Raw genomic sequence first — 15,375 nt, forward strand, 5'->3', positions numbered from 1 at the left:
TACAATTTTGAGGTATTTGTACTTTACTTGAGTATTTTTATTTTATGTAACTTTATACTTATACTCCACTACATTTTGAGGTAAATATTGTACTTTTTACTCCACTACATTTAGTTGACAGCTTTAGTTACTTTACAGGTTGAGATATAACATAAAATATAAGATCAATTTAAAGTGATTAGACATATTTTTAATTAAACCTCATAACAGTATTTTAAGTAGATACAATGAGTCCTGTCTTTACTAAATTAAAACACTGGTTACATAAAAGGCACATTACAAATAATGTAATAATATATTTAGAATATATAAAACAATCTGATTGGGTCTATTCTGCATAACGAGTACTTTTACTTTTGATACTTTAAGTACATTTTGATGCTGATACTTTTGTACTTTTACTTGAGTAAGTTTTGAATGCAGGACTTTTACTTGTAGTGGAGTCATTTCACAGTGTGGTATTAGTACTTTTACTTAAGTAAGGGATCTGAATACTTCCCCCAACACTGCTATAAAGTTTTTCATTATAATGAGGTAGTCATTTTTTTGGAGAAAAAAATGACGTACTGTCCCTTTAAATAACCCGGAAGTAGAAGTCTCCGCTCTAAACCGGATATTACCGAGAAACTGAGGTCAGAAGTTCTCTCTCACAGCCATCTTGGATATAGCGTCCTGAGTCGGTGAGTGTCTCCGCCAATAATCCAACATCATCCAGTCGTTTTCCACTTATTTTCGTCTGTATTAAAGGTTTCATCTGTTAAAGTAAAGTGCGCTCACCAGGCCCGTCCAGATATTTGTCCTCTCGGGTCCCTCTGAGCAGCGATATATGTGCCGTTGTAGCCGTGATTACCTGCTCAAAATGGGGGAACATCATGACTTCCAGTTTCTCAGTCAGGGCCGCAGTGAGCTGTGTGACAAGTGGTGTGGTGTTTATATGTTTCGCAACCTTTAAGTAAATATTGTTAGATTTATTTACTTGCCGTTCGTTTTCTCCTGTTGAAGCTGTCAGAAGCAGTTAGCAAGCAGAAGCTAACGTTAGCTTCATGTTGCAATAGGGGCTTCAAGCATGGGCTCCGTCACCTGTTCAACCAGTTAAAACCACTGCATGTCAGTGTCTAAACTGGCTAACCAGTCCTTGCTAACATCATTTGACACATTAGTTGTTTACCTGCTTTGTTTATTTCACACCACTGGTTGTTATTAATAGTTAGCTTGAGCTAATACCCTGTATTGCTTTCATTTTTCTCCCCAGCAACCATGCCTGGTGAAGCCACAGAAACAGTCCCAGTCGCCGAGCAGGAGATGCAGCAGCCTCAAGTGGAGACCGGTTCGTATATATTTTAACTTCTCATAAACACGCATGCAGTTATGCATATTAAACAGGGTCCTGGAACAAATTTTTCAACAAATGGCCGTCTGTGACAACACTATTGCACGTTTGGACGGTTATTAGGTTCAGGGAGTTGATTCAGCTGGGTGGAAACTGAGTTGGTGTAACAGGTGACTGTCACCAGCCATGTGTGACATTTATAACAGTAGTTTCCCCACTGAGGGATCCGCAGTGGTGATATTGCGGGCCTTGGGTTGAAAAGAGTAATCCAGGACCCCTCTTTTTATTGACACAAACTCACAATGGTGTGTGGTGACTTGCACTGACAACTGGATTTAGCACACAATGCATGGTGTTCAGTGTGGTTTTTCCTGCACACAGTAAATGCCTTGAAAACCCACTTTGTGTAGATTAAAAGTAGGATTGTTGACAATGTTACATATCATTCTGTTTATGTTTAAGCCTGACCTTACAAATCTCATTGTAAGAGCTCCTTTTCAGATATTAATTTAAATGACCTAAATTGAGAATGAGGTGCTGTAATTAAGTTTTTTTTTTTTTCTGGTAAAAGCAGAACATAATCTTGCTGATGACAACGATCACCTACCAGTCATAACAATAAAATGCTGCACAGCACAGAAGCCCTCTTAAAGCCCAGGAAGAAACCCCGCTGTTTAATAGTAGTGAACATGTAATAGTAAAGAATGGATTTATTTTGTGGCCAGACTGTCTTCCTGGAAGTGTTTGAGTTATATTATCAGTGAGGGTGTTGCAGTTAAAATTTACTTTGTGAATCATAACATCATAACAGATAAACAGATTTTTCAAACTGTCCATTACAATTACAATGGGTTGTCACTTTTCACCAGTGTGCACTCTTCAGAAATGGTCTGTATGTGGGTGGAGGTGCATGTTGGGGCAGGGGGACTTGTTGCAGCAGTGAAAACTATGTGGTCTCTTTATCTTTATAAAGACAAACGCTAATGCAGTTCAGAAGACGTTTGAGAGGGAAAGAAACAGTACAGGATATTAATCAAATAAGGGCAAGTGTAAGGTCCTTATTTCAGAGGGATTGTTTGTGTTGGTGTTGTGCTGCACAGCCCCGTATTAGTGCTGACTGCATTTCTCTCATCTTTGAATAAAAAGCCTTTGAATGGATTTGGATGTTAACTTAGATATTTATTTGGAAGTAATGACTCAATAGACTTTGCAGTAAAGCAGAACAATCATGTACACATACTGAGCCATCTAATTCAAGGTTTTATTTAATAAATATATTTATAGCTCATTTTCATGCATAGCTGTGCAAAGATCCTCTGGTATTTGTCTCACATTTGGACACTGCATGGAGTTTGGGACATGGGAATATGTTTTCTTTGACTGCACCTAACCCCCTCTTTTTTTTTAATACATTGGCACACAAGAGCCAATAACAACTCACAAACTCATCGTTTCTTTTTTATGTGTGGAGCACAGTTTCTTTTTCACTTCAGTCTAAGCTCTTATGTTTGCGTTGGAATACAATTGCTCCACAAACAACTGTGATTGCCCTTCCCCCTGTTGCTTTTTCTTAATTCCTTAATTCCCAATTAGCTCCTCCTCCTGAGATGGCCATTCCTGTGAGTAAGGCAATCCCACTGGAGAATCCTCCAGAAGCCTCTGTTCCTGCTCAAGAGATAGGTTCCCCTGAAGAAGCTAGCATTCAGACTACCGGTGATCAAGCAAACGGTGTAGCTGCAACTCAAGAAATGACTGAGCAAACTGAAGAGACTGGGTTGACGGCAACACCTGACGCACAGCAAGAGCCGACGGCTGACCCAGCAGGGGCTCCAGCTGACGTGCCAGTTCCTGAGGCGTCTGTGCCTTGTGCCGAGACTCCCGTCGTTTCCTCAGAAGAGCCACCTGCTCCTGTAGAAGCAACTGTAGAGGTACAAATCCAGGAGACTATTGCTGTCGTTGCCGAAGAATCAGCCACCCAAGAGGTCGAACAGATTTCTGTTGAAGCTACGGCCCCTGAGGAAGAGTCCAGTACAGCCACCCAAGAGGTTGAACAGATTTCTGTTGAAGCTACGGCCCCTGAGGAAGAGTCCAGTACAGCCACCCAAGAGGTTGAACAGATTCCTGTTGAAGCTAAAGCCCCTGAGGAAGAGCCCACTGCAGCTGCCCAAGAGGTCGAACAGGTTTCTGTTGAAGCTGCGGCCCCTGAGGAAGAGCCCACTGCAGCTGCCCAAGAGGTCGAACAGATTTCTGTTGAAGCTACGGCCCCTGAGGAAGAGCCCACTGCAGCTGCCCAAGAGGTTGAACAGATTCCCGTTGAAGCCAAGGCCCCTGAGGAAGAGCCCAATGCAGTGGCAGAAGAAACTCCTGATGCCCCGAAACCATCGGCTCCTGAAGACGTGAGTGGAAACGGTGAAGAAGTCGTGGCAGCTGAGGTGCAAGAATGTACGAATGTTATCCTGGATGCAGCTCAAGAAGTATCGCCTGTCAATGTGAATGTTGATGTAGCTACTCAAAATGAAGACCTTGACAAGAAAGAAGCTGTTCCACTTCTCTCCAAGGCCATTCAGTCAAAGGAGTCATCCAAATGTGAAGGCCCCACTCTTTCCACACGCCACCTGTCAGGTTTGTTTATCCTGATAAGCAGGCGCTCCCCTGGCCTCACTTTTGGCCATTCATTTGAGTGCACCTTTATGGTCAGGTTGGGAATATTTTTTCACAGGTGGTTACATGAGTGGCAAAAGGTTAAAACAAACATTTAGTGCTTCCTCCGTTAGTGTTTTCTGTCAGGGACGGTCATGGCTTAAAATTCTATAATGTCTGCATCTGTAGTGCTAAAGGGGTAGTTAACCCATCGTTTTTTTTTAGGTTTTTTTTTAACAGCTTTCGTTTGAGTGTTTGAAGTCAAGTTTTATCCTTTCTAATGCAATTTCATTTTGACATTTCAGAGGAAATATCTCATTGTACTTGGGTTTACTTGCATAGGATTCAAAAGGTTTATGTGGCCAAATAGCAGGTGTGTTCATGCACTTGCTAATATAGAAGTGCGGTATTTCATCGTGATATGCATTGCAGATATGATTTTCCCTTTTGTCATAAGTGCATCCTGACTAAATGTAGAATGTGGTTTTCTGTGTGAAAGTATGAAGTTTATACTGTGCATTTTGAGAGGCATTTTGCATCAAACAAAAGTTAGGCGGTGTCGTTTTTCTAACCCCAAGCAAGGAGATTGCGTCTTGGTTTGACAATTAACCCGCATGAGTAAGAGTTCCCCTTTTCCCGTCAGAAAAATATAAAAAAATGATTTTTCTATTCAGCTGCACCTCCTGCCCAAGCTTCCTCCGGGAAACCTCAGGCAGCTTCTGGCCCTGCAAAACCCAAAGGCAAAGATGCCAAGAGTGCGCAGGGTTCCTCTGCCCCAAAGGCTGTACCTGGCAGAAGAAAACGCTCTTCTATGTCTGCCTCTTCCTCTTCTCCCACCTCACCAAAATCTACTTCCTCCAATACCCCCCGATCACCCATGCCATCTCCCCTAGCTACCTCACCTGGCTGCTCTTCCGCTGATCAGGCTCACCGATTTACCCCAAAAGTTGTCAAGGCTGGCAAACAAGGAAAAGCTAAGAAAGCTGAAGCGTTTGTGCCTGCTCCTGCTCCTGAGGAGTGTAAGGTCACACCAGAAATTGAAAAACCAGTAGAGGCTAGTCCCAAGCAAACTGTAGTTGAAGCAAAACCTGTCCCAGTTGAGCCAAGCATACCTGCACTTGCTGCAAAGCCTGTTGCAGCCCCAGCTGCTTTTAAAGTTACCTCAAAGCCTGCTGTGGCAGCCCCAGTTTCGTTTTCAGACACTCTTGCCTCTAGCCCTCCCACATCACCTCAATTTAAGATGCCTCCATCAAAGCCTGCTCCAGTTATTGCAGCTGCGGATGACGATCTGCCCCCACTTATCCCATCTGATAAGGCAATTAAAAAGCCAGAACCAATACCCCCTGTAGAGGCTGCTAAACCAACCCCACCCAAAATTGAGGCCCTTAAGGAAGCACCCCCATGCAAACCTGCTCCTGTTGAGGCGGTTAAGCCAGTTGCTGAGGCCAAGCCTGCTCCTCTTGAGGCTCCTAAACCAGTGGTTGAGGCAAAACCAGCTCCCGTTGAAGCCCCTAAGCCAGTAGTTGAGGCAAAACCAGCTCCCGTTGAAGCCCCTAAGCCAGTAGTTGAGGCAAAACCAGCTCCCGTTGAAGCCCCTAAGCCAGTGGTTGAGGCAAAACCAGCTCCCGTTGAGGCTGCGAAGCCAGTGGTTGAGGCAAAACCAGCTCCCGTTGAGGCTGCGAAGCCAGTGGTTGAGGCAAAACCAGCTCCCGTTGAGGCTGCGAAGCCAGTGGTTGAGGCAAAACCAGCTCCCGTTGAGGCTGCGAAGCCAGTGGTTGAGGCAAAACCAGCTCCCGTTGAGGCTGCGAAGCCAGTGGTTGAGGCAAAACCAGCTCCCGTTGAGGCTGCAAAGCCAGTGGTTGAGGCTAAACCAGCTCCCGTTGAGGCTGCAAAGCCAGTGGTTGAGGCTAAACCAGCTCCCGTTGAGGCTGCGAAGCCAGTGGTCGAGGCAAAACCAGCTCCCGTTGAGGCTGCGAAGCCAGTGGTCGAGGCCAAACCTGCCCCTGTTGAGGCTGCGAAGCCAGCAGCAGAACCTAAACCAGCTGCCGCTGAGGTTACTAAGCCAGCACCTGTGATGGATGTTAAGCCAGTTACTGAGGCTAAATTGGTTGAGGTTAAGGAGGCACCTGTTGAGGTTGCCAAGCCTTCCAAACCAGCTGTTGAGCCTTCTGCCCCTTCAAAACCAGCTCCAGTTGAGCCTGCAGTCCCTGCTCCAGTTCCCCATAAACTCACATTTGCTGAGGCAGTGGCAAAACCTGCCCCCGTTAAACCTGTGGTAATCAGTACACCTCCTTCTGAACCCGTCTCATCACCCAAACCTGCCCCCACACCTGCTAAAGCCCCAGTCAAGGTGGAGCCTGTGATCAAGAACGACAAGGGTATTTTCTTCTTTCTCTCCTTTTGTGCCAACTGTTTTTCCATCTGTCTCTGCATTCTGGGAACTGCTTACATGCGTCGGTTCTTTGAAAAAGCCAAGATTGTGAAGCGAACATTAGCTTTACATTTGTAGCTGTTTTTTCTTAAAGATGCTATCTACATAGACTCTTATTGGAAACGGTCACTTCTATTGCACACCATCAGCCATGTGCAGTTTGATGTGTGCATTCATAGGATGTCTTTTGATGTTTTTGACAGTTTTTATTAGTCGGTAAAGATGTCCGTCTCAATGTGGTATTGGATAGTGTTGTTTTCAACATACTTTAGAGTGCACAAGTAAAATAGCTTGTTGTTACATGACATTTTTAGTGTAGGGTTGGTGTAACTCATCTCTGGTACCAACAAACATGCTGTTTTGAATCATGATTAACTAGGGCTGGGTGATGTGGGCAGATTTTATATCCCTATATATGTTATTTCATATCTAGATAAAATATATTACCATATAGCTATGTTTTTTTTGATAATTCAACAAAGTCTATATGAAATGTGTTAAAGCTTATTTTTGGATACTTCATAAAAACGGAGCCACTGTTGCTCAAGCCTCGCTCATCCAAATTATGCAAATATTGCCTTAACGCATGTTAGACTTAACAGAAGAAACTGTATAAAAATAAATGTATATGATAGGAACGTATATGTATAATCAAAATATATTAAAATCTATCACCCAGCCCTATTATTAAACTTCCTATTTTCACTCCACAGGATTGAAGCAGCATATTTTTATATGCATCAGTTGACTTGTTGAGACTAAAATTTTTTTTTCTGTTAGGATCCGGTACCGAGTCAGACAGCGATGACTCAGTCCCTGAGCTGGAGGAACAGGACTCTGCACAGACACAGACACAGCAAGCTCAGGTGAGCCTTAAGACTGATCTTGAATCACATGTCCACTATTGACTTGAACCTAAACAGAAAAAGGATATTACAAAAATGTAAATTACAAATGTGGTTTGCCCTTTACTCTTCAGTGATGATTAATACAGTGACTTTCGTTCTTCTGAGCTTCCTGAAGCCAGCCTTTCTGTCCTGAGAAGAGAAAGTGTTTACACAATGACTAGCAGTACATCAAACTTCCCCAGTCTACATTTACTTTGCATAAAATGTAGATAAATATTGTCTCCTACAGCTTGCAGCAGCTGCCGAAATAGACGAGGAACCTGTCAGCAAAGCCAAACAGAGCCGCAGTGAAAAGAAAGCACGAAAGGTAATCCTCTTACAGTGTTTCATTAGTGTAATTGGCACTTTACAGCTTTCTTTGTGGATGTTTCAATTGGCCACATTTGTAAAATGACTTGTTTTTTTGCAGGCAATGTCAAAGCTTGGTCTCAGGCAGGTAACGGGCGTCACCAGAGTCACCATTCGCAAGTCAAAGAACATCTTGTTCGTCATTACCAAACCAGACGTCTACAAGAGCCCTGCATCAGACACATACATCGTCTTCGGTGAAGCTAAGGTATTTTAATTAACAGTACTTCCCATTATCAGGGTTCTTGCAAATCCTGAAAGACTTAAATTACATTGTTTTGTTGATCTTAAATAAGGTCTTAAGTGGTATTAAATGCCTTAAATCAATCTTTTGAGTCTAAGAAAAGCTAAAACATGGGAATTAGAATTTTCTGACCCTCTTTTCTCATGTTGCATGGTAGAATCTTATTGAAAATTAGCTGTTCAGTGGGATGTCCAGAGTGTTCCAGGAGAATCCAATGTTTAGTCAGCGAATCTTCAGCACAACAAATCCAACTTTCCTTTAGCTCTAGGAAATCCCGAATAACATTTGTCCTACTGGAAAGCTTTTTTTTTTTTTGTCATTAAAGTTTTTATTTAGTTATTCACACACACCTAAACATACAGTCAAACTAGAAAACAAACAGACACCAACATCGACAGACAGTATATCCAGCTTACAGCCATGTACACAAAGACCTCCTGTATATCAATATTTCCTCTACAAAAAAATACGTTCCCAGGCCCTCCGAACATGTTCCTCTTCATTGTTAATTCTAGCCAACATGTGTTCATATGATGCAACTTCTGACATCATTTCCATACACTTTTTAACATCTGGGGCGACTGTACTCTTCCATACTCTGAGGATCGTTCGAGCAGTTGTGATCATTCCAACTTTTAAAACCCCCCTTTCATGTTTAGGGATATTTAGCATTTCTGTTTGGTCCCCTAACAAACACAATCTTGGTGATACAGGTACCGCCACACCCAGCCACTTACTTACATGGTTCAGTACTTTCTCCCAAAATGGGTACACTAGTTTACATCCCCAAATCACATGTAAAAAAGTCCCTATTTCACTCTGACATTTCCAACATAAATTATTTCCTATTAAGCCCATTCGATGTAGCCTTGAAGGAGTGAAATAAAATCTATGGATTATCTTATACTGAATAAATTTCCCTTTCGCCTCTCTCATGTGTTTCCCTGTATTTGATAATATATTTAACCAGTCCTGTTCACTTAAATCACACCCTCGGTCTCTCTGCCAAATGATCCTCAGAGTTTCACATGTATCTTCTCGTAAACCATTAAATGTTTTGTAGAATATGGCTGCTCTGTGTGCAGTACTGGGTAGATCTGGAAAGCTTTTTAAACACACGAGAATAGTGATAGAAAGATCCAGACACTGACACCATGAGGATGGTCAAAACTGCGTAAGATGTATTAATATCTTATTTTACACTTTGTTCCCTAGATCGAAGATCTTTCCCAGCAAGCCCAGCTGGCCGCCGCAGAAAAATTCAAGGTACAGGGAGAAGCTGTATCAAACATCCAGGAAAACACACAGACGCCAACAGTACAGGAGGAGAGCGAAGAAGAAGAGGTGAGATGCTGTTTCATTAAAGGAGATGGACACACAAGACTTTGTTTTTAATGTGAGATATAACAAATGATTGCCCTTATTGTTTTTAAAGGTGGATGAGACCGGAGTGGAGGTTAAGGACATTGAACTCGTCATGTCACAAGCCAACGTGTCGCGGGCGAAGGCTGTACGCGCCCTGAAAAACAACAACAACGACATTGTCAATGCTATTATGGTAAGATTTCAAAAAATGGCCTGCCATCTTTATAAATGATTTGAAGATGTATATGTGGAGAACTCTTCAGTGATGATTAATACAGTGACTTTCGTTCTTCTGAGTATACTGAAGCCAACATTTCTGTCCTGAGAAGAGAAATTCTTTCATTAATTGTCAGGTAAAAGTCATTTACACACTTAACACTTTGTTTTTGTTCCCCTTTTGCAGGAGTTGACAATGTAATTGGGACCCTGGCAATAAAGGGTTGAAGAAAGGTTGCTGATTTAAGCTCGTTTATACAATTTATACCCAAGATGGAAATAAAGTTGTGGCTTGATGAAATGAAATTATGTTTTTGTACTTTATTGGGAAATGGGGGTTATATTATTGGGGTTTGGTTGCAGGATTGATTAACCTGGTCATGGTTGAAGGTAGAGCAGGAATATTTAGTCTACACACGGGTTGTTGCATCCATTTTCTGTATGTTTACAAAGAGAAACTCTTGATACAAACACAAATGTTTCAATTTCTAACTATTCTTTCTGTGTGATATATTGGATAATTTCCCCTTTTTAGATTTTTTTTTTTTTATTGGCAGCCAGACATTACATAGGCATCACACACACATTGTTCATACAACAAGCCTATTAAAAAAAACACACAAGGAAAAAGGGAGGGGTTGTTTTATAGTAACCTACCAAATAAAAAAAAATATAAAACACATACAAAGAGTCTTTCACTGTCTACTGTTTCACTGTATCTTTTAATCCTCGGGTCCATTTGAATTGCAAATATGAAGGGTAGGGGGATAGGGAAATACAAATGAGTAAAGGGATAAAGGCAAATAAACTAGGTATTCACCTTACGTTTTATATGAAGCCATGTGAGAAATTTTGAGCTGGATCAAGTCAGAAATCTGAAATGTGACAAGCCCCACCTTGACAGTTTTTTCAAGTGAAACAGACACAGTCCGACCGTTGGTGTCACACTATTCTACTGATCAGGCAGCTGCAACACCAAGATACGCTGCAGCGGCAGGTAAGAAGGCAATTTGGATTTAAAATACTTATATCCAGTGGCGGTTCTACACAGGGGCCTCCAGGGGCCACTGCCCCTGTGAAGAAGCCTTTGGCCCCTGCTGTGGCCCCTGTGTCAAATTAATAATAAAATGATCAATTTATAGCAATGAACAATGGAACAATTCTAACATTTTTTTGTTCAAACAATATCTCATTGTACACAAAAAGAACCCAGAATGTGTACATATAATGGTTTAACTCTTCTTACTGAGTCTTACTGGGCTATTTTGTCCATTTTTAAAATCCTTTTCATGTCTTAACGTGTCTTTGTAAGTCATTTTGTGTCTTTTTTGGTCATTTGTGTCTTTTTTTTGGTAAGTTTGTGTCTGTTGTATCTTTTTTAGTTATTTTGTGTCTTTTTTTTTGCCATTTTGTGTCTTTTTTTTGTCATTTTGTGTCTTTTTTGTCATGTTTATGTCTTCTGTGGGTTTATTTTTTGGTTATTCTGTCTTCTCATTTTGTCTTTTTTGGTCATTTTGTGTCTTTTTTGTCATGTTTATGTCTTCTGTGGGTTTATTTTTTGGTTATTCTGTCTTCTCATTTTGTCTTTTTTGGTCATTTTGTGTCTTTTTCAAGACATTCAAAGATTTTGAATGCCTAAATATCATCTTTGCCATTTTTTCATGTGCTAATGTGCCCCTCTGATTAAACACTGGCCCCTCATTGGCCCCCACAGTAAAACTGGTCTAGAACCGCCACTGCTTATATCAAATGTTTTCTGACCAAACAATGCATTTTGGTGAATAACACTGAATATAAATGTAACTGGTTAGTTTACTTTAAGTAGTATTTAAAGTAAAAGTCTATTGCTCTACATCGCCAAGCTAACCAGCTTGTTGAAAAGTTAATTCTGTGCAAGTCTGTTAAAAGATGCACTCATTTCAATTTGTCAAGAATCGAATAAATGCCAAGGCTCCATTCTCACACTGAAAATTAAAGGGATGAGCCTGGACATGCATGATGCTATTTGCATTGTAAACAGCAGTGGTGTAAAGTAACTAAGTACATTTACTCAAGTATTGTACTTAAGTACAATTTTGAGGTATTTGTACTTTACTTGAGTATTTCCATTTTATGTAACTTTATACTTCTACTTCACTACAATTTGAGGTAAATATTGTAGTTTTTACTCCACTACATTTAGCTGACAGCTTTAGTTACTTAACAAGTCGAGATTTAACATAAAATATATGATACATTTAAAGTTATTAGTATTTCTTTTAATCAAATCCTATAACAGTATATTAAGAAATAAAATTAGCCCTATCTATACAAAATATAAACACTGCTTACATGAAAGTATACACTATACAATACAAATAATTAAAAAAAATATTTGGAATATATAAAACAATCTGAGTGGGTCCATTCTTTATTACAAGTACTTTTACTTTTGATACTTTAAGTACATTTTGATGTTGATAATTTTGTACTTTTACTTAAGTAAAATATGAATGCATGACTTTTACATGTAGTGGAGTCATTTCACAGTATTATATTAGTATTTTTACTTAAGTAAGAGGTCTGAATACTTCTTCCACCACTGGTAAACAGACATTTTTTTAATTACTCCATTTTGTATCACAATCTGTGATGTTGAGTAATTCAGTGAGAGATTATAAATTCAAATAATTGATACAGTGGAGCTGATTTTTGCTGATTTGAGCTACTAAAACAATTAAATCCATCGGTTTATTAGAGCCTCCTACACTGTTCTACCTCTCAGCCCCATAGGTGTGTAACACTGGCTTTCAGTTAAAATGTGTAATCTCAAAATCTAAACTGAGATGTCGCTATAATTTATGTCTAAGGTTTGACAAAACTCGCTCCAGACGTACAGAAGACACTCCCACTGATTTGACGGGCTGTGTACTCGTGACTTTTTCATGTTTGATGTGTGAGTAATCCTGCAGCTGTACAGGTAATTCAACTTATTAAGGCCGGTCGCCTTTTTGTGTTCAAAACTTCAGCAACTTCAGCATGAACTTTCACCTAATTAGAAAGAAAACCTGAAAAAACCTTTGTGATTTGGCAGGGAGTTGCTTCATTCCACACCCACACAAAATCTTTGGAGGTGTAGTTTGCCCTTGCTTGCAGTTGGACAGCAGAATAAAAAAGTGACCTTTAAAAAAATACAGTTGAAACCAGAAGTTTACATACACTATATAAAAAGACACATATGCTTTTTTTCTCACTGTCTGACATGAAATCAGACAATCACTTTTCCTGTTTTAGGTCCGTTAGGATTACCAAAATTATTTCTATTTGCTAATCCTAACGGACCTAAAACAGGAAAAGTGATTGTCTGATTTCATGTCAGACAGTGAGAAAAAAAGCATATGTGTCTTTTTATATAGTGTATGTAAACTTCTGGTTTCAACTGTATATATATATATATATATAGGAGAACTGGAAGGAAATTTTCAAACAACAATGGAAAACAACAAATTCTCCACTTTGGAGAGAATATTCATGGAAAAATCTCATTCGCTATTTCTGCACTCCATATCAAAAGAGATCATATTCCAATCAGACAGAATGTTGGAGATGTTGTGGAAGCAAAGAGGCGAATCACTGTCACATATTCTGGTGTTGCCCTGTTGGGACCCCATTTTGGTTGAGCGTACATCAAATTCTAGAGACTGTGTTTTCAACAAAAATAACTTTTTGTTTCATTTTATTATATTTAGTGGATCTAGAGGAACTGGAGTGGAGGAATAAAGATAAATATTTACTTAGAATATTATTGGTGGCCTGTAAGAAATCGATAACAAAGAAATGTCTGAAGAGGGAGGCTCCTAGTGCAGATGAATGGATCGATATTGTGTACAGTATCTTTGTAATGGAAAGAATTACTTTCAATTTAAGAACACAAAAAGAGGTATTTATTGAAAATTGGCAAAAATGGATTACATATGTCTCTACCATAAAACCGGATTTCAGGTAATCTCAGATTGGACGATCAGAATACTTTCATTTCTTTGTACCTTTCCCCTTTTTATTTTATTTTATTTATTCATTTATTTTTGGGTGTTTTGCAATCCCCTTTTGTACACTTTTACTTTTTTCTCTGATATTTTCTGTATTTGTCTATAGGTCTTCATGTTGATTGTTTGTTTGTTCATTTCAAAAACCAATAAAAAGTAAATTACAAAAAAAAATATATATATATATATATATATAAGGCAAAAGTATTGTGAAAGTCCTATAGCTATATCATGGAGTATCATTGAAAATAGAAAAATCTAAATGTGATGGCAATAATTGTTGCGAGACTGAAAAGGGGAAGCATACACAGCATTAGTCTGGCAAAATTGGCAGCATTTTTACACATCTACAGTCTACAGGTATGTAGAATATAACAACACAACTAATTGCCCAATTGCACAGCCTTAAGAGCTGCATATCATGAATGCTGGGTCTTGTTGGTTTTCTGAGAATCTACTGCACCTACTGGTACCTTTTTTGCCATGTAGCAATAAAATATATACAAAAAACCTGGATTAATCTGGTTAGTCACATTGGACTGCTATTATATTGAACACTACTGTACACAGTACAGTAGTGACACAAACAAACACATATCAAGTGTAAAGTGAAGGTTTTCATAATGCATGCAGAAGTTCATAAACTTTTCTATGGCATCCAAATAGCATTAGCTGATGACCCACATGATGTATGATTTGTTGACTGCAGGCAATTAGAAAGATGGACAAGTCAAATTAGACACAAATTAGATATATATGTATATTTGGCTTCTACTACTAAGTAATAATAATAATAATTATTATTTATATAATTATATACATATATATATATATATATATATATATATATATATATATATACATACTACCGGTCAAAAGTCAAAACAGCCCAATTTTTCCAGTTTTTTATTGAAATTCAAGCAGTTCAAGTCAAATGAACAGCTTGAAAGGGTACAAAGGTAAGTGGTGAACTGCCAGAGGTAAATAAAAAAGGTAAGGTTAACCAAAACTGGAAAATAATGTACATTTCAGAATTATACAAGTAGGCCTTTTTCAGGGAACAAGAAATGGGTTAACAACTTAACTCTATGGAGTCTTGGGCTATTTTGTCCATTTTTGAATTCTTTTCATGTCTTTGTAAGTCATTTTGTGTCTTTTTTTGGTCATTTTGTTTCTTTTTTTTAGTCATTTTGTGTCTTTTTTTGGTCATTTTGTGTCTTTTTTTAGTCCTTTAGTCCAACATAAAATGTGACTGAATCTTTTTTTTAACTTTCAAAACACTATCATGCTCAATAAATAATATATATAATATATATATACAATAATATATATATTATAAGGCTTTTTGTGTGTTCCACCCCACTGCCATGTAAACATCTGTATTTTCCTATACTTGCAATTTTACTGGGGGTTTTTACACTCACTCCAGCATGGGTAAGTGTTTTTTACACTTACCCATGCTGCTATTTGTAACTTTTACTGTTTTACTGCTTGAATATCCCCCTATAATATATTGAATATAACAATGCATAAACTGGGTGTACTTGCACCCATTGTAAACCCACTGTGCACTTCACATATTTTGAAATAATAGATATTGCCTTTTTAGCGTGTTTATTGCCTTTAGTATATTTAATTGTATTTAGTGTACTACTCAATCTTTTTGTACCAGTCTGTCAATGAAAGGTACACGTCCCTTTGTATACTGGTATACAATGAGAATCAAGGTCCGATTAACCGTATGGGCAACTGGGCAATTGCCCGGGGGCCCCGCCCTCTAAAGGGCCCAGGGCAGTGTGGGCACAAGCAAAATATCTGGTTATCGCACACTTATATGTTAAACTGTCCATCGGAGCCGTTGCTCAAAA

General features: G+C 39.1%; 1 protein-coding gene and 2 non-coding genes across 5 annotated transcripts; all 3 read left to right on the forward strand.

Moving 5' to 3' along the window:
- The first annotated feature begins 603 nt into the window (after positions 1-603).
- On the forward strand, positions 604-9,788 carry naca (nascent polypeptide associated complex subunit alpha). 3 transcript variants are annotated; one of them, XM_059333118.1, is made up of 8 exons: positions 604-680; positions 1,253-1,327; positions 7,182-7,267; positions 7,539-7,616; positions 7,719-7,865; positions 9,117-9,245; positions 9,337-9,459; positions 9,670-9,788. In XM_059333118.1, exons 2-8 carry the CDS (start codon positions 1,258-1,260, stop codon positions 9,682-9,684), a joined length of 648 nt encoding a protein of 215 aa, XP_059189101.1. In that variant the 5' UTR covers positions 604-680; positions 1,253-1,257; the 3' UTR covers positions 9,685-9,788. The 3 variants fall into 3 exon arrangements, with proteins under 3 accessions (XP_059189101.1, XP_059189098.1, XP_059189099.1); XM_059333116.1 differs by lacking the exons at positions 604-680; positions 1,253-1,327 and adding exons at positions 2,318-3,312; positions 3,376-3,952; XM_059333115.1 differs by lacking the exons at positions 604-680; positions 1,253-1,327 and adding an exon at positions 2,317-3,952.
- Positions 7,374-7,447, forward strand: LOC131972423 (small nucleolar RNA SNORD59). The gene has a single exon (XR_009394480.1). It is a non-coding gene; the product is annotated as a small nucleolar RNA SNORD59 (small nucleolar RNA).
- LOC131972422 (small nucleolar RNA SNORD59) lies at positions 9,523-9,596 on the forward strand. Its single transcript, XR_009394479.1, has one exon. It is a non-coding gene; the product is annotated as a small nucleolar RNA SNORD59 (small nucleolar RNA).
- Positions 9,789-15,375: the final 5,587 nt, after the last annotated feature.

This window comes from Centropristis striata, chromosome 5 (genome assembly GCF_030273125.1).
Source record: "Centropristis striata isolate RG_2023a ecotype Rhode Island chromosome 5, C.striata_1.0, whole genome shotgun sequence".
NCBI classification, from domain to species: Eukaryota; Metazoa; Chordata; class Actinopteri; order Perciformes; family Serranidae; genus Centropristis; species Centropristis striata.

Bases quoted from the DNA above. Each gene is read 5' to 3' on its own strand.
- naca (XM_059333115.1), top strand. From the start codon at position 2,938: ATGGCCATTCCTGTGAGTAAGGCAATCCCACTGGAGAATCCTCCAGAA. The intron at 3,953-7,181 runs GTTTGTTTATCC...TTTTTCTGTTAG, and splicing joins TTCCACACGCCACCTGTCAG to GATCCGGTACCGAGTCAGAC. The intron at 7,866-9,116 runs GTATTTTAATTA...TTTGTTCCCTAG, and splicing joins TCGTCTTCGGTGAAGCTAAG to ATCGAAGATCTTTCCCAGCA.